The 24,904-nt window shown below is 46.5% G+C and overlaps 1 protein-coding gene across 50 annotated transcripts in view; it reads left to right on the plus strand.

Annotated features, from left to right (window-relative positions):
- The window catches only part of MAP4K4 (mitogen-activated protein kinase kinase kinase kinase 4), a 178,930-nt gene that overhangs the window by 89,969 nt on the left and 64,057 nt on the right, over positions 1 to 24,904 (plus strand). For all 50 annotated transcript variants that reach the window (XM_081254889.1, XM_081254922.1, XM_081254878.1 and 47 more), the window contains one exon: positions 24,401 to 24,526. In XM_081254889.1, the coding sequence (XP_081111015.1) occupies positions 24,401 to 24,526 (126 nt within the window). The remainder of the gene's footprint in view (positions 1 to 24,400; positions 24,527 to 24,904) is intronic.

Consider the following 24,904-nt stretch of genomic DNA (forward strand, 5'->3'; position numbering starts at 1 on the left):
TCCTGGTAAAAAAGTTCACTAGATACTAGAATTCATCTTCAGTGATAAAGTGTAGAGTGGATGAAGCAAACTGATAGTCTTTGAGGACTTGTGCCAGGCGTTGCACTGGGTGTGGTACAGCCTCGGCTGGAATTCATGGATGTCCTTCCCTGCGTCTACAACAGATGGAAGAACAGAAGTGGGACTTGGGCCACAAGAACAGACTGACTGTAAAGCCTGCTCCTCTTCTTTTTTTAATTTTACATTTAAATTTTCTTTAAGTATTGATTTACAGTGTCGTGTTAATTTCTGCTGTACAGCAAAGTGACTCAGTTATACACATATACATTGTTTTTCGCATTCTCTTCCATGATGGTTTATCGCAGGATATTGAGTATAGCTCCCTGTGCTCTACAGTGGGACCCTGCTGTTTATCCAGCCAGTTGATACTAGTTTGCATCTGCTAATCCCACACTGCCAGTCCTTCCCTCCCCCAAACTTACTCCTCTTCCACTATCCTTCTTTCTCTAAAAGTAATATGAAGTTAACTTAGGGTTAAGCCAAACTGCTCAGCAGATAGGTACCTGTGGATGCGTTCTCAAGATAACTCTGCTGGTGAGGGTATGACAGTGAGATATTGTAAAGGATTAGATTTTTTGTTTTTGTCAAGGATAGAATGTGTTTCTGTTTGGGATTGATTTCTTCTAATTTAAGAATGTAACTGGGAACTTACAAAATAGGAAAATTCTCCTGTTCTTGTCTATTTCATAAATAAATAAGTAGAGGAAGGTTAAGACTAGGTGAGCTGTATACTTTATATGTTGTATGTTTTTCACACTGAAAAGCCTTCATTTTATGTACAGATGACAACACGATGTTATGAAGGTGATTGATTGACCTGCCCAGAGTTCCATAGCTCACTGCCAGCATAGCACCCTGATCTTCTTTTCATTGCACTGTGATATCTCCTACTTCACTCTGGGAGCACAGCTCTGTGTCCTGTACTTGGGGTCTAACTAGCACCAGGTAACTAGTCACAATGCCCAGTAAGTTGTAGGTACTCAAATCTTTGATGAATTGAACAGGGTGTTCTGGTTTTGTTGGGCACTTGGAGAAACATGTAATAGTTGTACAGTATTGGTTTCATTGTCCAAGAAAATTATAGTAATGTATTGTTGCAACAGAGAACTCTTGGAGGTATGACCGTGTTTTATAGCATTCTCATTTTTTGTAATAAAAAATATTAAAAATAACTGTAGGTGTCACACATTAATCATAAATAAATAATAGTAAAACCTGCTCTTCGCACTTGAACTACATTCCTCTAGGAAAGAAAATAAAGGAGTCTCTTAAAATTACCAGTGGTTAGAAAGAGTGAGTACATTTCTGGCTTTTGTTTTTAGAATGGTCACTGAACTAATAAAAATGATTTATTTACTTTTCTCCTTTTTCCTGTGAACATAAGTTTGAGGCCTATAAATATTTTTCAAAGTGAATTTATAGTTTATGAGCCTCATCGAAAGTCGGCCGCATTTATTTAATAGTCACGTCCTGGCTTTTACTGTAAGACAGTGTTAACACCTTTGGTAGACTGGGGCCTAGAGTTCAGTTTAATAAAGCTTCAGCTTCCTTACCTGTAAAATGGAATAATAATTCCTACTTCACAGGCTTTTGTCAGAATTAAAATTACATAATAGATGTAAAGTGTCTAGCATATAACTTTTACATGGTGAATGACGGTTTCTTTGTTCCCTTCTCATTAAAGATGCTGAAGACGTTTTAACACACACACCTGCCCTCCTGAGCGGCTGTTCTCTGACCTCTCCAGGTGGCCCTCCTCCTCTGTGTCTATCCTCTCTGCAGGCTCCTGCCTCAGGTGGCTTCTTTGTCCCCTGGTGTAGTCACACTGTCTGGTTCTTCGTGACCACTTTTGTCTGGCCCTGTGAGCTGTCTGCTAGGGCTGTTTTAATGGCTACCTGGAGAGCAGTTTCCACATGATGGTTGCATGCTTATGTTAATTCTGTACTGGGTTATAAACTCTGGGGAGCTAACTGTTTTAGGATTCTCATAGCCTTTCCAGGCTTTGGACAGAGCGCATAACATGGGTGGCACTCAGCTTCTGTTTGCTGCTTCTGAAGAATGTCCTGGCAATTTTAAAGGAGAATTTCCAAAGTGTTTTGAGTGTTGGCAAAAAAAAAAAAAAATCTATATCTATATCTCTCTCTGTGTACACCCTTTATAACAATAGAGACAGCCCTTATTTTAATATGTATGTATTTTTTCTGCTGCTTTGTGGTTTACAAAAAAGAAAGAAAATTAAATCGGAAAAGAAAAATATTACCATCCATTCTTACTGGAAATAAGAAAAAGTACTCATGGTTTTGGTCAGATGCAGTTTGTGTTCATTGGGACTGGAAGGGGCATATGTCAGCCACGGTTTGCGGACTTTTGTTTTCGTGTCTTTAAATGCTGTTCGTGAAGTTGCACTAACTCATTCATTTAAACAATTACTAAACACTTAGTCTTTTTAATGCAGACTCTTCTCAGATGTAGGGTGGAATAGAAAGATTAATTTTGCTCCAGAAGGAGCTGTTCTTAATCTCTTGGTAAAATAAAACTTGCCGTGAAAAGGAGCTCTTTGTAATCGTTGATGAGCCCTCCTCTCCAGGCAGATGCAGCTTCCCTGTCACTTCATGAATGGAAGGCATTTTTCTAAGGAAAACAAATAGTTGAATTTAAAGAAAACACCCAGCAAGTTTTGTACAACCTGAATTGCTGTTTTTAAAAATATGGACACTGTACTTTACCAATCCCATCCTCCCTCCCCACTAGCTTTTTTTTTTTTTTTTTTATTTGGGGGTTATAAATGCAAAATTTTATTTTAAAATCTTGATACTTCCCTTCTTCCATTCCTAGCAAACTTATTTAAAAAAGCTGTGCATTGGAGGTCTTGAAGACCATCTTCAGGCTTAATGATTCCCTAGAAGGACTCACAGGGCTCCTTCTATGACTGCGCCCTCAGCCGTGATTTACAACCAAGGAAAGACACAAAGCAAAGTCAGCAAAGGGAAGAGGCGCATGGGATGAGGTCCAAAGGAATCCATGCACAAACTTCCAGGAGTCCTGTCGTGGTAGAGTCAGGTACATAATTCCTCCAGCAGTGAGCTGTCCTAACACGTGTGCAGCACTCTCCACCAGGGAAGCTCCTCAGAGACGCAGTGCCTGGAGTTTTATTTGGAGCTGGTCATGTAAGCACCCTCTGCCTGGCATGTACCTGAGATTTCAGACTCCCTGCAGGGAAGTAGGTGTTCAGCATAAACCGTATTGTCTGTTCCAACAACGCAGGAACAGGGAGCCACCCTTCTCAATCCAGGGGATGGTGGGAACCCTCCCAAATCCAAGCTCTGGGTGCCAGTGCAGGCTGTGGCTTTGCACACAGGCCTTTGCAGGGGTAGCAGCCTCAGGCCTGGGGGTCAGACTCTTCTCCTGGACCCTGTGCAGCATTTCATTGGATGTCTGGTCTCCTGTGAGTCCCTCATCTTCCCCCGAAGCCTGTTCCACCCACAGCCGTATCCTTTCTCCGTCGGGGGGAGAAAGGATATGTCCCGCCTTCTGCTCAGGGCACAGAAGCCCTGGCGTCCTGCGACCGCTGCCTTCCTGTCACATACCGCTCACCCCGTCTGTTAGGAAATCCCGTCAGTGCTGCCTTCAGACGGTATCCAGTTTGGCTGGAAATCGTCGCGGCCGGTGGTGGCCAGTGGGACGGATGGGCCATGGGTCAGTAACTGTTGACTCCGGATTAGAGGTACAAGAGGGTTTGTAAGCTATTTTTTCTGCTTCTGTATATTTGAAATTCATAAGAAGTTAGCATAGTTTGTGAGTCTGTAAGAAAATCTTAACACATGTGAATCTTGCCTCTGTGTGTGTGTGTGTGTGTGTGTGTGTGAGTGTGTGAAGTATGACATGCATACAAAAGAGTACACAAATGACAAATCCAGGACATTTCTGAAAACTGAACTCACCCCACTCACGAATCAGCAATAAACAGAGCGTAGCTGGCAGCCCAGGAGCGCCTGGTGGCCCTTCCGGTCACCACTCCTCCCCCAAGAGTAACCACCCTCCCGACTTCTAACACGATCCATTACATTTGCTGTGTTTGTGGTTGATGTGCATGGAACCGTAAGGTACTGCTGTGTCTGCTTCTTTGACTTAACCTTACATTTGCGGGACCCGTTCACACTGCTGCACGTAGAAAGCGTTTGTTCATTCTCTCCCAAGAGAACGGTCTCCTCCGGGGGGTGTGGAGCTGGCTGAGTAGCCTCGTGCCCTCTTGCGTGTAGCAGGTGCTGAACTGAATAGCTACAGAAACAAGCAAATTGACCTGGTGGAGGAAGTTCTCCTTGAACGGATAAGAGATGCTCAGTATAGGGAAAACAGACCTTCGCTTCTTAACTTCTTGTGTTTTGGGCATGATTAAATATTTCTTTTCTGGTTTAATTTTATCTGCTTAACTGCAAGAGTCAAGAGAAAAGTCGGTGTCGCTAACTTCTGACGATCAGGGATAAAGTGTTCTGTGGGAGCTTCTCCCTGCACTCCATCTCCCTTGGCTTTGAGTTTCCCGGCTGTGACAGGTCTTCAGCAGAGGGTTCTCACCCAGCGCCCTTGGGGAGTCTCCGTGTCACAGCGCTGCGGACTGTTCATCCTCTGTGAGCTGCTGGTCATTTTTCTGCTGACCCTGCGATCTTGGCAGGGGTCCTCCCCTCCCCACTTCAGGGATAGAGGTTTGGGGTTATGTGCAGACGGGGAGATGGACCCTGACAAATGGGATGCCAGCCCATTCCATGGGGGCCAGCCCGAGTTCTTGTCCCCCCCTGCCCTGTCCAGTCCCCCGCCCCCTGACCCAGCCACGGTCCCTCCCAGAACTTCGCAGGAGACCCTCTCAGCGCTTGCTCCCTCTCCTTTCTGATGACAAGGGTGTTTTAAGACAACACACAGCAAAGCCTTTGGTGAGGCATTTTGTTGTAGCCTTAGGGCAGCAGGAACAGTCGTAACTGTGAGGTCGAGGGACTGTGTGGTCATGTGGTGTTTCCTGAGGACGAGTCCCCTTCCGTGGGCCCCTGGGTGACCACTTCTCCTGTGAGTGAGAGAGAGAAGGTGTTTATACCAGGAAAGAGCTGGCACCCTCCTTGTTGTGGTTTCATTTCAAGGAAACATCTAGTCTCCTCTCAATTTGGTTCACTTACTGGAGAGGCTGGATGTGTTTTTGCCTGAGGCTAGAACTAAAGAAGACCCCCTGGTTATTGCTTCTCCTTAAGTAGTTTAGAAAGAAGAAACCAGTTTATTTGGAAAATAACTGCAGAGATGGTTTTGTTCAAAAGGGGGAAGGAAAAGAAGACCCTTGAGAGAGAGGAGGTTAAAATTTGGAATCACGAGGTCCAGCAGCAGTGTCTCTCTGGACCTTTGCGAGAGCAGGGGCCGGACTGGACTCGACTGTCGCATACGATGCTGTGCTTGCGAACCTGACTGTTTTGTTGATGTGATAAATGTAGACCTGATACTCTGAATGAGGCACGTGGTCCTGACTATTGCCAGAGATGCCAGGCCCATGGACCTGACACTCTGAATGGTGTCCCCGTGCACGTGGCCCTAACTCTTCCGAATGATGAGGGTGGTGTGGGCGATACTGCTCACCCAGTAACAGCGGGGTTTTTTTTCCCACTCATTTCCCCTACCTTCTTTTACCTAACACGACACGTCTTTACGCTGGTTTGAGGAAGTACAGCGACGTGTCTTGCTGTGCTTGTGTAAGTGCTTCATGATGATACCGTGGTTTACATGGGGTGTGTGGTGGCGGGGAGGTTTAGGGTACCTGCCGTTTTCGCTTAGTCCACAGAAAGGGCAGAAGGTGGAACATCAAAGATGCTTCTTCACGGTGACGCCTAACAGAGTGAGTGGTTATTTCTTCAGGATAAGCCCCACGCCTTACCAGTAACCCCAGTCCTAGGTATTTGCCTCTGTGTTAGTGTTTTCCCCTAGGGGAGGATGGGAAGCAGATGCGCATCGCTCCTTTCTTTGCTAGTCGGGCTGGAGATAACCGGACCCGAGTGCTGGACGGTGTGGGTGCGCTGTGTGTGGGGTGGTGGCCTGGAGCTCGTGGAGAGGGCTGGCTGGCACCGTGCACGTACGAGGACTCTGCCTCTTATCTTACCCCATGGTGCCCGTGCCTGTGACCCTACCCCGGCTCTGATACAGCAGAGTTCACAGCCAAGGCTGCTTCAGTAAAGCCGAGGTCATCACAGGTGGAGAACGTTTTCTTAACTGCTCTGGTCACGGGAGCTTAGATGTTTAAGGTCTTCTGGGCCTTTGCATGTTGCTGCTTAGTTCTGTTCATCCTCTCCTTCCCCCAAGAACAGTTTAGTACACTTAACAGTGGTGAGTTTTGTGGTATATAAATTCTGGCTCTGTAAAGCAGTTGGAACCAAAAGTTTAAATGACTTCTAGATTACTGTTTTTGTTTTTATTTTTATTTATGAAATGTAGATATTCTAGGGAGAAAATCCAGAGAAAAAGAAGGGAGAAAATCCAGAGAAAAAGAAAGGTGAAAAAAAGCATTTCTTTTTTTTTTTTTTTTTTTTTTTTCTGTACGCGGGCCTCTCACTGCTGTGGCCTCTCCCGTTGCGGAGCACAGGCTCCGGACACACAGGCTCCGCGGCCATGGCTCGCGGGCCCAGCCGCTGCGCGGCATGTGGGATCTTCCGGGATAGGGGCACGAACCCGTGTCCCCTGCATCGGCAGGCGGACTCTCAACCACTGCGCCACCAGGGAAGCCCAAAAAAGCATTTCATAATTCTGTCCCCTTGGTTTATTTACTGTTAACATGTTAATAGGTATTTTTCTAGTTTCATATAGAGAGAGATATGTATATATACATATACATGTAAAATTGTTCTTTAAATGGTGAAATAGCCTTTTCTCTAACATTAAAAGTAATATACGCATCTAGAAAACAGGAAGATGGGAGAACGTTTTCCCTTGCCCTGCGCCCGCCTCCACCAGGATGAGTGTGGTTGACTTCTTGCCGTGTTGCCAGCCTTTCCTGGTATTCAAGCTGTTTCTTAGTGCTGCTGATTACTCAGAATTTCCAGTTGAACATGTGTGTTATCTGTGTGGCTGCATTTAGTTTAAAAATAGGTTTGTGTCTATCCTAGGAAGATTTCTCCTAAATAATTTAGAAGGTGAATTCCTTAGCCTTGTCTAGTCTCAAACGTACACTTCATATAACTTTGTTTTAGTCGCCACCTCACGGTAAACTTCTTCCCGTAAGCTTGTTAGTAGTGCACGTTTACTCTCTATGTTCACGTAGTGGTTACTTCTTCTCTCCGTGTACTGTGTTTGGGCAGTGTGTCCTTAAGATTGTAAACTACTTCAGAATGGGCCAGTTTGAGTAATTTCATACCATGTGATGAGAAGCGCTTTCTAGTTTTAGTTCTTACTAAGGTCTTGAAAAGTGGGCACTCACTGCCACTGTACATACTGGTTACTTATATACTTTTCCTTGACACATGCTCCTTAAATAGCAAGGTGTTTGCCATTGTCTTTATTCTTTTAACTTATCTGAATATAAGGAAAAGCGAAGTTAGGGAAAGGAAGCAGCATATGACTTAAAAAGGCCTGACTGTTTGAAACGTATGTACTGTTCGAAACCTCTTTGATAGATTCTGTGTATTTCTGTTGACACTTGACTTACACCTTCCCTCGGTTGAATAGTTGAGGTGGTTCAGTCCCAGCGTTTGTTTCCATATCATCTCCAGCATCTGTTGCTTCCTTTGTGTGGGAGGGAGATGCTGGCTGCCAGGCTGTCTCTAAGTGGGGCTGTGACATCATGCCTGATGGATGGGCACAGCTGTGGGGTCTCCATGTGTGCTTTGGCAGCAGGCACACCAGGCACAGCTGGTCTGAGAATGTACTTATCTTCTCCTGCAACTCTATGAAAATTATGTGGTGTACAGTGGAATAATGCCAAGGGTACTTACTTGATGAAGAAGGCATGAGTGATTCAAGAGCCCAAGATGGTTTTCGGTGCAGACTTGAAGATTTCAGCGAATTGAAAGTACCATTGTCTTACTGAGTTTTTGCCTCTAAGTCACTTAGTGCAGTGCTGATGGAGACATGCTAACTTTCTTCATTCTAAGTGTAATAAATGGTCATTTTGGTAAAGCAGGTAGTTGAAACAGCAGGGAAGACTGTGGCCAAACAATCAGAGCGAATTTACTTTGATTCAAATCTCAGAAGGTTTGCTGTGTCTGAGATGCATTTCGTAGCAGCTCGTGTACATTTTTACTTTTTTTTTTTTTTTTTTTTGTGGTACGCGGGCCTCTCACTGTTGTGGCCTCTCCCGTTGGGGAGCACAGGCTCTGGACGCGCAGGCTCAGCGGCCATGGCTCACGGGCCCAGCCGCTCCGCGGCATGTGGGATCTTCCCAGACCGGGGCACGAACCCGGGTCCCCTGCATCGGCAGGCGGACTCTCAACCACTGCGCCACCAGCGAAGCCCTCGTGTACATTTTTAGATGGAATGTTTAGGGGAGATTCTGTGGTACCACTGGGTTTTTTCCTTTATATATCTCTTTAATGTGTATATATTAATTATATTTATATTATATATTATGAATTACTACATACTATAATTTATTTACGTAATTAAAGTTTAATCATTTGTGGGGAAGCCTTTTCCCTGAATTGACACTGGTTTTTATAATATTTGAAAAAGTTCAACATGCTATTTAAAAACACATGCGTCTCTAGAATTTGTTACTTATTGTATCTCTAGGATTTTATGGCTCCCCCCCCCCCCCGCCCCACAATAGTTAAGGATGTCCTTGTCTTCAGTTAAAATTAACCACTGAGTGGCTCTTAGCTCTGAACAGCGAGCTTCAAATTAACCCTTTATTTACTCTGGACTCAACTCCGGAGGCGTTTCTGTTTCTTCCCTTTGTAGAGAACCTTAAATTTTAAACCCAGTCTTCCCCCCTCCTGCATCTGTGCTTAGTTAGATAAACCGATCAGTCTAATGAATTCTGCACAGAGGCTACAGCGCTCTGTGTGCCTGTTTTAGCCCAAGGCTCAGTATTCCACAGACAGCTAGTGAGTAGACACGCGTGTAAACATCCATGCACAGACGCGAGGTCGCCCGCTTATCCTGAGCCTGGCAGGAGAAGAGGGTGTTTTCTGATTTCTCCTACAGATGTGTTTAGTTTCATTGCTCACTCAGTCCAGGCTCTGGTGCTGTGGACGTGCTTTTGCATCCTGTGAGCATCCTTGCTCCATCCTGTGTCCTGTGATCCCTCTGGTCTGGGTCCCTCCTGTGCTGGCTCTTCCAGCCCCTCAGCTCTCTCTGGAAGGTCTGCCTGCCTGCACCTTGGCGGGGCTCCCCTCCCCCGGGGGCAGCTTGATGCCCTTTCCTGGTGTGTCCCTCCATCTCTGCATCCTGCCCCTGGCTGCCATCTGTGCAGAAGTGGCCTTCAGCCAGCTGGCTGAATGCACGTGTTCCGTGGAGGAGCCTATACAGGGACATGGTTCTTGCTAAAAGGCTGTCAAGAAATGTGACATCGCAAACTCTCGGCCTTCGTGTTTGGAGTCCCGGCAGATGGTGAATTTGGTGGTTTGTGCTGCTGGTTGGAGGTGGATGGCCGGGGCTGGTTCCACCAGGATGACCCCCTTCTTCGTGCGTGGGAGTTTGGGTTGGTGAGTGACCTTTCCGGGTTTCCACTGGAGAAATGTATTTGAAGACGGAACTAACTGGTTTGCATTTCGGTGGAGTCGCCATTGAGGTAGTGACTTTGTACGTTGTGTTGGTGGTGACGGCCCTGGTTTCCTTCCCTTCCCTAGTCCAGCCCCATCGCCTTGAGGGCAGCAAGGGGTCTCTGTGGTCCGACTCTTGGCCTGAGAGTTCCAGTTTTAACACACCCACTCCGAGGTGGCCAGCCTGACCCCAGGGCCGCGCGGACTCTCACTGTGTGTGTTGCTTCACAGACACTCAGCACATAGGACGGCGCTTGGTGGTCTGGGGGTCGGTGGGGGGCATGCTGGGTGCTCTTTAGGGAGCGTCTGGGTGACCGTTGCATCTGTGATGTCCCAGGCCGGCTTTTCTGGTCCCTCTCCAGCAGTTCCAGACTGCAGCTTACTCTCCGCAGCGTGTGCGTGTGTGTGTGTGCGTGTGTGCGTGTGCGCATGTGTAAAAGGAGGAAAAATGGATTAGGTAACGTGATCTCACGGAGCTATTTTTAGACCACCATGACTTATTACAGTTTTGTGAGCTGTGCATGTAATACCCTGCCCTGCAGTTCTATATAAAGTGATGAATAAGAAAAAGTTTGCTGATCGCTTATCTTTCCAGTGATGTAAAAAAAAAGTTATCTACACCTTTCCTTTGCTTTAAATAAGTGCTGCTTGGGGCGGATGGGGGACTATCTGAGGTAAAAGAAGTGAGGTAGATACGATACTGAAGTTGCATCTTCAGAATTTGGGGAAACTTTTTGTTTGTCTCTTTATATTGGATGGCCTTAATCCTGTATTATTGCCTTCCACTTTTAAAATTCAAGATTTGTTTTCTGGAAAACACTTTTTTTTTCCTGTATGCGATAAAATACACGTTTTAAACAGTAACCCTGTCTATCTTTTAAAGTCACAGTCAAAAGAAAAATTATTTTCTGATAAAATACAAATAGGACTCACCATCAGCAGTACCACTTATTGTGATCACAGCATGTCCCAGAATGAAAATACTGGGAACGAAGCTGTAGCAGGGTGAGTTTGTCCCCCTTGTAGCTGTGACGCTCCTTACAAGCTTCAAGCTTCAGAATACACTTGATTAATACCAATCTCAGCACTGAGTCATCTTCTTTCTAAATGCATCACATAATGAAGATAATTGGTTCTCTCTCTCCTCCCGTCTCTTTGGTATCTGTTTTTTTGGCATCTCTCCACATTGTCCCAAGAGGAGCACCTGTAGTTTTTCGGTGCGTTCTTGTATGAGCAGGTGACATGTAGTCAGGGACACACGTCGCTAAGTGTTCTTTAGCAGGAGACCTGCGCAGACCATGCAGTCAGCTTACAGTGGGATGAGCGTTTCAGGATGTGGCTGTTGGTCTCGTTGGGGGCCGGCACCCTGGCTTGGCCTCTCAGCTGTCACAGCAGTGAGTTGGAGAAGCCTGGCAAGTGTCCGCGTACCTGCTGCCCGAGGGCAGGTGACGCCGAGTTCACTGGTCTGAGTTCGCCGGGGTTGCCCTTGACAGGCTGCTGCAGGCACGCTTTGTGTTCGGGGTTGTATGACATCCGTTTATAGAGCAAAAGATAATGGTAGTTTGTTTTCCGAACATCATGTTTGAGTACCTGCTGTGTGCTGGGCACCATGGGGGTCTTTGCATGTTACCTGACTTTTCTCTTCCTCCACCCTGGGGTGTGACTCCCCAGCCAAGAGTGGAGTAGTTTCCTTCTCTTGCATGCAGGGAAACTGAGGCTCAGAGATTTACTCTTTTTAAAATTTTATTTCTTACTTTAAAGATCACCTGTCTCAGCAGCATCCAGCTGTACACAGTGCACACATTTAGTCTCACAGGGCCTGTCAGGGGCACGGACGTGAACAGGGTGGATGGAGTCCCTGCCTTCCTGGAGCTTATGTCCTCACAGAGGAGGTAGATTTTTTTTTTTTTTTGTGGTACGAGGGCCTCTCACTGTTGTGAGAGCAGGGAGGGTGGGCCGGGTGGGGAGCAAAGTGCCAGGCACCGTCGTCAGCTTTGCGACCCACCCCTGGGACGTGAGCCTGGTTCAGGAGATTGAGCTGGCAGCTCGCTGGAGGAGAAGCCTTCCAGGACTAGGGCCCTCAGTGAGAGAGCCTTTGCGCCAGCAAACCTTATTGCAGCAGGCTTATATATGATGCCATAACAGGGACCTTTCCCTATGTGCTGGATGGGGTGAGCACACCCAACCACTGTGCCACCACGGAAGCCCAGGAGGTAGATTTTTTTTTTTTTTTACATCTTTATTGGAGTATAATTTCTTAACAATGGTGTGTTAGTTTCTGCTTTATAACAAATTTAATCAGTTATACATATACATATGTTCCCATATCCCCTCCCTCTTGCGTCTCCCTCCCACCCTCCCTATCCCACCCCTCCAGGTGGTCACAAAGCACCGAGCTGATCTCCCTGTGCTATGCGGCTGCTTCCCACTAGCTATCTACCTTACGTTTGGTAGTGTATATATGTCCATGCCTCTCTTTCGCTTTGTCCCAGCTTACCCTTCCCCCTCCCCATACCCTCAAGTCCATTCTCTAGTAGGTCTCTCTCTTTATTCCTGTCTTACCCCTATGTTCTTCATGACATTTTTTCCCTTAAATTCCATTTATATGTGTCAGCATACAGTGTTTGTCTTTCTCTTTCTGACTTACCTCACTCTGTATGACAGACTCTGGGTCCATCCACCTCATTACAAATAGCTCAATTTCGTTTCTTTTTATGGCTGAGTCATATTCCATTGTATATATGTGCCACATCTTCTTTATCCATTCATCCGATGATGGACACTTAGGTTGTTTCCATCTCCGGGCTATTGTAAATAGGGCTGCTATGAACATTTTGGTACATGACTCTTTTTGAATTATGGTTTTCTCAGGGTATATGCCCAGTAGTGGGATTGCTGGGTCAAATGGTAGTTCTATTTGTAGTTTTTTAAGGAACCTCCATACTGTTCTCCATAGTGGCTGTAGCAATTCACATTCCCACCAGCAGTGCAAGAGTGTTCCCTTTTTTCCACACCCTCTCCAGCATTTATTGTTTCTAGATTTTTTGATGATGGCCATTCTGACTGGTGTGAGGTGATATCTCATTGTAGTTTTGATTTGCATTTCTCTAATGAGTAAAGATGTTGAGCATCCTTTCATGTGTTTATTGGCAGTCTGTATGTCTTCTTTGGAGAAATATCTATTTAGGTCTTCTGCCCATTTTTGGATTGGGTTGTTTGTTTTTTTGTTATTGAGCTGCATGAGCTGCTTATAAATTTTGGAGATTAATCCTTTGTCAGTTGCTTCATTTGCAAATATTTTGTCCCATTCTGAGGGTTGTCTTTTGGTCTTATTTATGGTTTCCTTTGCTGTGCAAAAGCTTTTACGTTTCATTAGGTCCCATGTGTTTATTTTTGTCTTTATTTCCATTTCTCTAGGAGGTGGGTCAAAAAGGATCTTGCTGTGATTTATGTCCTAGAGTGTTCTGCCTATGTTTTCCTCTAAGAGTTTGATAGTGTCTGGCCTTACATTTTAGGTCTTTAATCCACTTTGAGCTTATTTTTGTGTATGGTGTTAGGGAGTGATCTAATCTCATACTTTTAAGCGCGTTTTTGTGGGGCTGAGTGCTGAGACAGATGACGATCTGTCTGTCCCCAGATGCATGGTTTTTATGCTACTGGATGCTTTCGTTGCCTTTCTAGGTTCTTCTGGAGCTTGAGCCGTGCAGCTAATGTGACTGTGGTGCAGAGCTGGGGGGAGGTGGCTGTTCTAGGGGCAAGGGTTCCTCCAGCTGGGAGGCTTGGGGACACATTGTATAAATTTCTGACAGAGTATAAAGCATCCATCAAGACTTTTCCCAAGAAGGACCAACCGTATCATGGGCTGTACCTGAATGGATTGGTCTGGTTCACAGCAGAACTTCCCTTTGGGTTTTATTAAGACTCGAGGTCAGTCACCCGTCTAGTCTAGGGGAGGGGGTGGATCCTACAGGGTCAGACCCCTCCGTCGGCTGCTCAGGTGCATGTCTGGGGCTCAGGGTTAGGGTTCTGTATTCCTCCCATTTTCTCTCTTCACGTGATTTGGTATGTTTCTAAAAAGTAGGGGAAAGTAGGACTTCCCTGGTGGCGCAGTGGTTGAGAGTCCGCCTGCCGATGCAGGGGACACGGGTTCATGCCCCAGTCTGGGAGGATCCCACATGCCGTGGAGCGGCTGGGCCCGTGAGCCATGGCCGCTGAGCCTGCGCGTCCAGAGCCTGTGCTCAGCAACGGGAGAGGCCACAACAGTGAGAGGCCCATGTACCGCAAAAAAAAAAAAAAAAAAGTAGGGGAAAGTAGAAGGGGGAGGCATTTTAGATTATTTTCCTAGTTGGAATTGGAAAATAAGGAGACGAGGTTTAATCACTGAGGCTATCCTGTAGCTTTTCTCCACCCACGGTCATGAGGCACCATCACTCACAAGCAAGGAGGTTTTTTTTTGTTGTTGTTGTTTGTTTTTAAAGGGGTGGGGGCAGCCAAGTAAACTTAAAATATATATATATATATATATATATATATATATATATATATATATATATATATTTTTTTTTGGCTGTGTTGGGTCTTCATTGCTGCACGCGGGCTTTCTCTAGTTGCATTGAGCAGGGGCTACTCTTTGTTGCGGTGTGCGGGCTTCTCACTGCGGTGGCTTCTCTTGTTGTGGAGCACGGGCTCTAGGCGCACGGGCTTCAGTAGTTGTGGCACACGGGCTCAGTAGTTGTGGCTCACGGGCTTAGTTGCTCTGCAGCATGTGAGGTCTTCCCGGACCAGGGCTCGAACCCGTGTCCCTTGCACTGGCAGGTGGATTCTTAACCACTGCACCACCAGGAGGTCCAACTAAGGAGTTTTGAGAAGCACTGGGGCGGCTCCACATCTGTGCAAGTCCCCCTGGATGAGCGCGGATGCCGTGTAATGTTGCCAGTGATGCACTTACCTGAATTTTGTTACCTAAAAGCTTTTGGAAAAAGGGGTGTCTGTCAGGAGTTAGAATATCTCGCTTCTATTTTCTGTTTTCCCCAAAGACTTGTGGAACTCGGTCCTTGTCTTCTTGAGTCACTTCTGTGGAAGCATGTTTGAATCCTCAGAGCCGAGGGAATGGCTCTTCACACGTGGTTTCCATGAAGATCCCCCAGACACTTCTCCAGGCTGTAAAGTTGTGTCCGGCCGGTCCGTGGTATTTGAGTGGAAACTGCCATTTCAGAGCAAGGAGGGGATCCCTTTCCAGATACACAGATTAGCCACAGTGAAGAGAATTATTAGAAAGTAACAAAACACACCTTTACACTAAGGCTTATTTTCTTGTTGCCACGACTGGCACACGGTTGCAGATTTCTGTTATCCAGGAAGCGCCAGGAGCCAGGTTGGAGGTACTTACTTCCTATTCTGGCTTAACACCATGACACTTGCAAGATAGCTGACCGAAGGAAGATCTGATTACTTTTCTTTAGACTGTCCTTGCTTCTTTTTCCTCTTTCACTCACCTGCTGTGGTATATCATGACACAGATCATATAAGCAGGAATTAGGGTAGCTCGTGAGGGTGGGAGGTGAGGGAAACAGGAAGGGTGAGGGAAAGGTCAAGGTAAAACCATGAAACATACCCCAAAATCTTTGCTTGGCCACTAAGATCCTCGAGGTCAGAATTAGAAAATCACTGAGCTTTGTAAATACTGGCCATTGGACACCATCCACCACCAATCACTGCCCATCCCGACCCTGGCAGAGAACACTTCACTACCCTGGCAGAGAGTATGGTCTATTACTTGCTTAATTTTGGCAATTTCTATACTTTTGATTCAGGCATAAACTAAATAGCTTGCTTATAGCAATTGAGATCAAACAAAAGTTATTATTATAATTTTTTTTTGTGGTACGTCAGCCTCTCACTGTTGTGGCCTCTCCCATTGCGGAGCACAGGCTCCAGACGCACAGGCTCAGCGGCCATGGCTCACAGGCCCAGCCGCTCTGCGGCATGTGGGGTCTTCCCGGACCGGGGCATGAACCTGTGTCCCCTGCATCGGCAGGCGGACTCTCAACCACTGCTCCACCAGGGAAGCCCACAAAAGTTATTTTAATGATCTTATCAAAAGCATATTTTGCACATTATTTTGTTCAGTTGATTTCCTATGTGTGACTTAAATGTTTTAAAATTATGATGATATTCCTTTAGTGGTGGGAAAGTGGGACCAGATGGTCTCTGTGTTGTTGGGAGGTGAGGGTCTTTAGCCTTCCACCCTGGTAGAGGAATCAAAACATCTGTAAATCCAAGTTGTTGTGTTCTGAACACACTGGGTTCTAATTTAATGAGCCATAAAAAACAAATTGAGTCTCAGATTCCTTCACCAGCAGATGCCCCAAAAGGCTTAGTGGTTATTACCTGCAAGGGTGTAGGTTGTATGGTGTTTTTGTCCGCTGATTCCATTATCTGGGTTCATTTCAGTTGACCCCCCCCCCCGCGCCCCCCCCCCCCCCCCCCGCCGCCCCACCATGGGCATTTGTTCCCACTTCTTTGCACACTGGTAATTTTTAATTGGATGCCAGTCATGTGATTTTTACCTTACTGGGTATTGGACATTTTATATTTTTATAATATTCTTGAGCTTTCCCCTGGGATGCAGTTAGTTACTTGGAATCTGTCTGAGCCTTTTAAGGTCCGTTCCTTGGGGTCAGATCAGCATTTAGTCTAGAGCTGGTTTTACCCCACTGCTGAGGCAGGAGCCTCCTGAATGCTGCACCCAAGTTCCTGTGAATGATGAGATTTTCCAGTCTGGGCAGTGTCAGCAGGCACTGTTCCCCGTCCTTTTGAGCACTGGGTACTGTTCCCTGATCCTCTGGGGGTCCTCCCCTGACCTCAGGAGGACGTGTTGGGTTCTCTGCTCAGATCTCCTGCCCTGTCTCTGCATCTCTCCTCCCTGACCTCTGTCCTGCACGCTCCAGCTGCCCCTCAGCTCTGTGTCCTCAGCTCAGCATCCTCTGGGCTTCGGTGGGGTTTCCTCTCACTTTGCTGCAGCCTGGAACCTCCCAGGGCAGCAAGCTCGGCAGTTGTAGGTCTCTCCTCATGTTCCCGTCTCTCAGAGGTCACTGTCCTTCAATCCCTGGCGTCCAGGGTCCTAAAACTCTTTCATTCGTTTTATCTATTGTAGTTGTTCAAGTGGGAGCATATGTGGCCCTTGACCCTCCTTCTTAGCCTGCAACACAAGTTCGTCCTTTGTCCTTTTCACTTGCAGACTGTTTTCAGAGCCAGCCTTTGACTGACCTGCCATGTCAGTTGTGTAAGCAGGGGCTCTGTGCATGTGAGTGCACGATGGGGCCAGTCAGAAACGCACAGACCTGTGACGTTTTCCACACTCATAGCTCCTCCAGAGCTGTGCCCCTTCTTGGCACCGCTTCCTAGGGTCTGGCTTTCAGGTTTTAACGTGTGCGCGGTGTTCTTGGTGGAGTTCGCCCCTGGCTTAGGGAAGGGCGTGGGCACAGAGGCAAGACTCGGTCCAGGGCCCTCGGGCAGGTCAGGAAGGTGAAGCTGGCACGATGGCTGATCCCGGGCTCCAGGTACCGCTCCTTTGCTCCGGAAACAACTTGAGCTTGGAAATCTCTGATCTCAGGAAGTCATGGGCCTGGATTGGTACCATTGGAGCCAACAGGAAGACGTGACCGTGGAGGTCCGAGCTCTGGGTGACGCTGACCCAGCGGAAGGCAGGTTAACCAGCAAGGTTCCCGTTCTTCAAACTCCCCTCACCCTCCCCGTACAGCTGAGCACTGGAGTGAGTGGCCGGAGTGGGGAGCTTGGCGGTGACTCGGGACCAGCAAGGGGGACGTGAGGGCCCCCTGTCCAGGGAGGGCGGGGGAGCTGGACATGCGAACGGCCAGAAGGCAACTCATTTGGATGCTTATGGAGTTAACGCCTGTACTGGAAACTCTTAACTTTCCCCGACGTAGGAAAATAGTATTGTTGAAAATTGGGCAAGTGAAAGAAGAAAACATCTGTAATCCAGAGGTAATCTTTAGGCACAGTTCTTCTTTTTTCTTTCTGTGTACACATTGAAACGTGTGGAGTTATCTAAATATACTTGTACACTGGTGTTGCGAATAGCAAAATGCTGATGTTAAGAATATATTATTTTGCCATCTTCTGAGCATTTTGGATTACTGATCTCTTTCTGGTCTCATAATATAATTACAAGTTTGGTTATGGAGGGGAGGAAAAAACCCTTTCCTTCTACCCTTCTAGGTTCTTGATCATGTAATAAAAGATTAACAAGAGGAAAACAAACAGGTTTGCTAACTTGTCTATCTCGTATATACATGGGAGCCTTCACAAGGAAAATGAAGACTCAAAGAAGACTCTGTCTGTGTACCAGGTTGAACAAAGAGATGCCATTGTGGACCAGTGACTAAACCATATGGGACAGCTAACAGAAGATAAGAGGCTTGCTTGTACAGAATTCTTTTGGCCTCAATCCCCTGGCTCTGGTGATAAGAATGTTTTTTCCAGTTGGTATAGGAAGGATGCCTTTCCTATGGGAGTTCTATCGCTTGCTTTCAGGAAGAAAAGGGGAGGTCAGAGCACCTTTTTTTGTCCCTGCTGTTTGTCAAGTACCTTTAGCTTGAAATAATCCCATGTCAAAGAAGCATATTTTGGGGTGACAGTCAAGTGTTTCGGTGGAGGATTTGATTTTGGTCGCTCTGGGCCTTACCCAGGAGATCTGCTTTCCACCTCTGTCGGGACCTAGGTTTCAGCTCCTACTTCAGGGGCCATACTAAAGGGTCCCCAATGGAGGAGGAAAATGGATGGGTTCTAAAATCAAGTATTGATGTGACTTATTTCAAGTTAGACTATCGAAGCAACTTGTACCCTGGGGAATTGTGTCCTGTAAATTGGGGCTTGACACTTTGGAAAGTTCTAATAGTTTCGTTTAGATCCTGGAGAAAATAGCGATGGGTCTTACCTGACTTTGTGATTTGAGTTAGCTCACCGTGTTCATTCGCCATGCTGTGCCTGTTGGTAAGGGGTCATCCCAGAGGTGTGACTTACCTGACTTTATGGTGTGAGTTAGCTCACCGTGTTCATTCGCCATGCTGTGCCTGTTGGTAAGGGGTCATCCCAGAGGTGTGTCTTGGCCTCCTTGCAAGCACCAATCTCCCAGGTTTTTCCTGAGTGAGTGAAGTTGAGGAAGATGGATTGTACTTGCTGTCCTGCACCATCTCGTCACAGTCTGAAGCTACCACCCTGCCGTGCCCATCCCGGTGGACGGTGCCGCTCTGTAGTCCTCTTCTGTACCACGCTGCTCTCAGAGCCCAGTCTAGTGACACAGCCTCACTGAAATATAGCAGATTTCACAGAAGACTTTGCTGAGTCTAGTAAAGTCCTACATGGTGGTGTCTGTCGACAGAAGGAGCAGGTGAGGCGCTTCAGGGCCGTTCGAGTTGGGCTTTGGGGTCTCAGAAGTCCATTGGCTCAGTAGCAAAACTGGGGAGCATGTCTTTTTGTCTGAAATGTGTTCAAGGCAGTATTCTTTGTAGAGTAAGATGTCACGAGTGCCTGATTTCCATTGCAGCTATGTTCATTTTGTCCTTTTTCTGTTGGGGTTTTTGTTCTGGAGCTGATGGATCTTCTGAGATGGACGTGGATTAATTTTTAAAGAACGTTCCATTCCTTCCTTCGACCAGATCCTGGACCTTCATTTTGCTCCAGAAGCTTCCCTGCAGAGTCGTGTTCGCCTCTGTCTGGTTGAATTATCAGTGAATTTAAGTTGCAGAACTTTTCATATGTCTGAGTCTTAAAAATTAATTTTGGTGAATTCAGCTTGGTGTGATACTGAATGACACTCTCGAATGTCGCTGGGATTTGCCAGGTCAAAGGTGATCTGCCCTCATTTCTCTGACAGTTCACAGTCCCATAAGGAAGGGTTTGGTAGTAGTTAACTAAAACAAACTTGTAAACTTTTTTCTAAAATGGATATTTAATGGCTATTTTCATTCTAAGTATATATACATTTTGGTGGTGAAATCTGCCAGAGATACTCGCGTATTTCATTTTATTAGTATTCTCTCCATCTAGTAAAGGTAGAGTGAATAATGAATGGCCCTTCGTGTTTTTGTTCAGCTCTTAATGAGTAGGCTTAATTCTGTAAGGAGGGGCTGCTGGGGAGAGCATCCCCCAGACCTCCTGGGTCCTTCCAGTCGGCTCATTGGAAGTCCGCCTGCCGGCAGTGGAAGGAGACAGAATTTTGGTAACGAGAGTTTAAACAACATTTTAAGGAGTCATTAAGAAACCCCACTAGTCCTATGCACTGCTCTGTGCTCAGACTGTGGAGTGGGCAGGGCTTTTCCTATGCCTCCCAAACCCACAGCTGCTTTTGAAGATGACCACGATTCAGACGTACCCTCCCCGTCCCCCCGCCCCGTCCTCTAGCAGCCAAGGAAGGCAAAGGAAAACTCCTCCCTAGTCTTAGCTCAGCCTGAGACAAAGACCTTTTCTGCCGGAGTTTGCTCCCACTGGGGAGAGTCCAGAATGCTAATTGGCATCAGCTGCCTTAGATCACCGGGGGGCTGGCAGCTGCCTCATCCCCGGAGGAGACCCAGAGGGGGGCCTGCCCTGCTCCCCAAATGTCCTCTCTCCTCTCTCAAGTGACCCTTAATTTTTTTTTTTTTTCCCCATCTGTACGTGACTGTGGCCTCCTAAAGGGGAGGGTGAAGGGCAAAGGCGTTTGGACTCGGCCGGGATACTTGGATATATCGCTTCCTCATGGAGCTTTGCTACATCCACTTTCTTTGCAAACGTGGGATTTGTCATCGTTTTAAAAATGCAGTTAGTCTGTTCTAAGTCTGATTTCCGCTGTATCTTTTCTGGCAAAATGAGGTGTTTGTTTTTGGTGGTGGTGTGTATGCATTTAAATACTGGAATGAGAACACCAAACTTGTTTTCACCTAATGACTGAAGGGAGATTCGAACTCAGACGTTGGTTCGTTATTACCCTAAAGACACCGTCTAAGACACTATATGATAAACATTCATCGTGATTAGGATTCCAGCTGTAGTTGGCTCCAAACTGTTGGTAGATTCTGCGTTTCTGATGCTTTTCCTCCAAGGTGGGCACTCATAATTAGACAGTGAATGACAGTGGTGTGAGTGCCTTTTTATTTTATAAACTGTGCAATAGCCATCTATTTGAAAATCAGAGAAGCCAGAGAAGGAGTGTTTCAAAGTATATATAATCCTTATCCTGAAATGATGATTTGAGAGGACAGTATGTTTTCCTCTCAGTATTTGTAGTTCAGTTTCATCTGCATCGAGGATTTGACTACTTAAGACCCCGGAAGTATTCTGGCAAGTGACATTGATCTGATTACTGTATTTTCGGAAAATATTTGGATGTTTCAGTCATATTAGAAAAGCTGTTGCCAAACTGTGTTTAAGCTGTTCTTATGTCGTATTTCATTGTTTGTAACTTGCAGCCCAGTTTCAGAGATGTTACAGCCTGTGTCTTATGGTTGATGGTGAATCACAGTTTCGTTACAAAAAGTGATTGGGTGTCTGTCTAGCAGCATCTTAGGTTCAGGGAGGTGCGTTGTTCCGTGATGACCCTCCAGCAGTATTACCCGTGTGCATATTAAGTGCTTTTCACACCGGTGAGCAGTACCGCATTTAAGCCTATGAGGATCTTTAAATATGTAAGATGTGTGAGGATTTTAACTCAGTGGGCTCCAAAAACATCAGGTGCCGATGGAGGGTCTTGGTTGTTCTTATACAGAGCGGTGAACGAGTTAGATCCTAGAAGACACTGGTTTTTGTCACTAAAAGAAAAAATATGTCAAAACCAGTCACAGTATGTCAAGACCCTTAATTATTGCTCAGGAAGCTTCTTGTGGGAGAACTGTAGGTAGCGTTTGCTTTCTGTCCAGAAGTGAAACCTACTGGCAGAGCATCACAGGGACTAAAGACCCTGGGGTGACTTAGGCAGCGTTGGGGGCGGGTGGAGGTCCGTAGGAAGGGTTAGGGATGGAGCAATAACGTCCCGCCTTCCGTCCGGGAAGGCACACATTACTGCGTGAAGTGAGTGGCTGCGCTCTTAGCACAGAAAATGAAAATCGGTAGTGTATTGATTTTTCCCTATTCTAGTTCAGCATTGTTCCTTTTGTTTTTGTGTAGCCTTTGTACCCCACATCCTTACAGGTTTACTGGTTTTGGATAAGAGGAAAAAAATCACACCTTTAGTTGACTTTCTAATCCTGCAGTAACACCGCCTCCTTTCCAGCAGGAGCGAGGCTGTGGCCAGACTCGCGCTCATTTTTGTTAGGAGCGTGTCAGTCTCGACAGGCCTCGTTGGGGTGTCCTGGCCGCCCAGGGACCCAGAGACTGTGGGCAGCGAGTCGTGAGCTGCGATCCAGAGAGAGCAGGGCCCTGTGCCGGCAGGTGGTGGTCCTCCACAGCATGGGCGCGAACGCGAGCATGAGATAAAGCTGTGGATGGATGGGGCTTCCTAGTTCTGCTTGGGGCGCGCTCCCTTGTGCCCAGCGTGAACAAAAGCTCTTGCCCCTTTATGTTTTATAGTATAAAGTTTCTATACTATAAAGGTCCCAGATAGAGGTGTGTGACTGTGTAATCCTAGGCAGGCTAAGCACTGGTTTTGTTGAGCATTAAGCTAGTTAATCATCCTAGTTGTTCAGCCTCTTATCATTCACTGCTGCTTTAACCGTGGCCATTGAAATCCATACGCATTTGGTGTGATTTACATATATATGGGTTTTGAATGAGAATTATTACACAGACTAGTGTCTAGACTGTACGTGGCCATGTGACACTGCTCCATATTTATGTCATCATCTGCCAGAGTCACATGACAACCATGCCTGTCATCTGTACGCTGTAATAGTCTCATACTTATGTCTCTGGACCGAGCTGGAAGCCCCCGCCATGAGAATCACTGGTGTCGGATGATTACATGTTTTGGTGTGTATTGGGTTTATTAAGCAGTAATGACCAACTGAAAGTTGTTTTTAAAAAGACATTTTCTTTTTTCATTTGGTCTCACTGTTCATATCTAATGAATGATGTTGCCCTAAGAGCAATGTTTGCAAACCAAACTTACTTTAGGTCTGTGAGGCCTTATGCAAGGTTCTTGGAGATGCTAGGCTGCAACAGTAGGTTTTGTGTGTGTGTGTGCACGCACACGTGTGCATATACATGTACCTACGCGGCTCAGAATCCCTGAGTCTTCCCTGGAGAGGGAAGGATATCAGCTAAAGTGGAAGGAGTGTGTCAGTGTAGAAAAGTTAGGAGGTTTTAGGGAACCACTCATCATTTCCTGTTGAAAATACATGAAATGAAGGGAATTCTAGAGATCTGGTTATGAGGCTTTTCTCAAAGATCTTCTTGGGCCTCCCTGGTGGCGCAGTGGTTGAGAGTCCGCCTGCCGATGCAGGGGATACGGGTTCGTGCCCCGGTCTGGGAGGATCCCATATGCCGCGGAGCGGCTGGGCCCGTGAGCCATGGCCGCTGGGCCTGCGCATCCGGAGCCTGTGCTCCGCAACGGGAGAGGCCACAACAGTGAGAGGCCCGCATACCGCAAAAAGAAAAAAAAAAAAAAAAAAAAAAAAGATCTTCTTTATCTTCCCTCAAACACCTCTTTTCTAACCAGGGCAGATTTTCTCTATTCCTGCACATTCTCTCTTTTTTCTCACTTTAATTCTGCTTTCCTCTCATTCTCCTGCTACCTGTAAACCTTTCTTCGGATGACTCTTTGCAGGTGGTTTGGCGTTACCCTCTCCCCGTGTCTGTGTGTGCAGCAGGTGACAGGACGCCCCCGATGACACGGTTTTCCCCGGGGCGGGGGGGAGGGGTTGGTGTGGGAGAAGGCGGAGACCTGAACATTCACAAGAGCAACTTATTTTTATCTTCCGGACCTTTGTCACCATCTGTCCCCTTCATTCTCCCTCTAATCTTCTCGTACAGACTCTTCATTTCTTCCTCTGCTCATCTTATTTTAGTAAAGCAAGAGGCGGGGGGATGAGCCCAGTCTAGGGACAACCTGCCACCACTGAGTGGTGTTTATGTTTCTGGGCTCCTGGACTGGCCCGAGTCTCTTGGGGGCGCTGTCTGTCCAGGACCACAGGGCCCCTGAGCTTGGCCCCTGCCCCCGACCCAGGGTGATGCTGCTGTGTGAGGCTCTCTGAGGTGAACCTAAAGTGCGTCGGACGATTTGTACTCAAAAATGTTCTCTAGAAAAGAAGCAGCCCTTCCTAGTCATTTGAAATAGTATCAGCCAGTTTCCTTTTTCCTCCCATTTTTACAGATGAGCCAGTTGCGGCCCAGAGAAGTGGAGTGAATTGCCTGGGGTCACGTGGCCCGTGGAAGAGCCAGGCCACTTGTGCCCTCTGCCCCTGGTGCTTCCTGTTTCATCTTTACCTTTTGTGCGTGTATGTCTTCTTGCAGAGCCCGTAATCACATTTCAAAGGAGGCATCCCGGAAAGTCCCCGATGACTGGCACAAGAGTAAAGTGTTTCTCCCTTGCTGGAGGGGCTGGGAACGTCTGATTGCCTGCGTGTGGAGAAAGTAAAATCCTGCGTGTCATTCAAAAGCTGCACATTTTATTTTTATTTTTTCTTAAGGATGAAGAGGAGGAAATCAAACTGGAGATAAATATGCTGAAGAAATATTCTCATCATAGAAATATTGCAACATATTACGGTGCTTTCATTAAAAAGAGCCCCCCAGGACACGATGACCAACTCTGGGTAGGCAGACGTTTCCTGAGCGTTCTGTGGGGTTTCCTCTTTGATTGTATTTAAAAGGGCATTAAGAACCTTCCAGAGGGGGGAGGGGAGAGAAAAGCAAAGAGAAAGGGGTAACATCTGGTATCTTCCCTGGCCTTCTCAGTGGAAGGTGTCCTGAATGTTTATTTTGGTGTTGATTTCACATTGCAGGAAAAAGAGTTAACTTTGTGTTTTGGGAATAAAATGGCACATAAAAAAAAAGGTAACAAAATAGCAAGGAAATTAGTAGCTTGAAAATAAAAGCAATGTGATAAAAACTTTATGGAAATTAATTAGTGTGGAATCTCAACTAAATGCATCTTTCTTTACTACATTGGAATGAGAGACGAATTGCAAGAA

The sequence above is a fragment of the Mesoplodon bidens genome (assembly GCF_964165515.1).
Source record: "Mesoplodon bidens genome assembly, chromosome: 14".
NCBI classification, from domain to species: Eukaryota; Metazoa; Chordata; class Mammalia; order Artiodactyla; family Ziphiidae; genus Mesoplodon; species Mesoplodon bidens.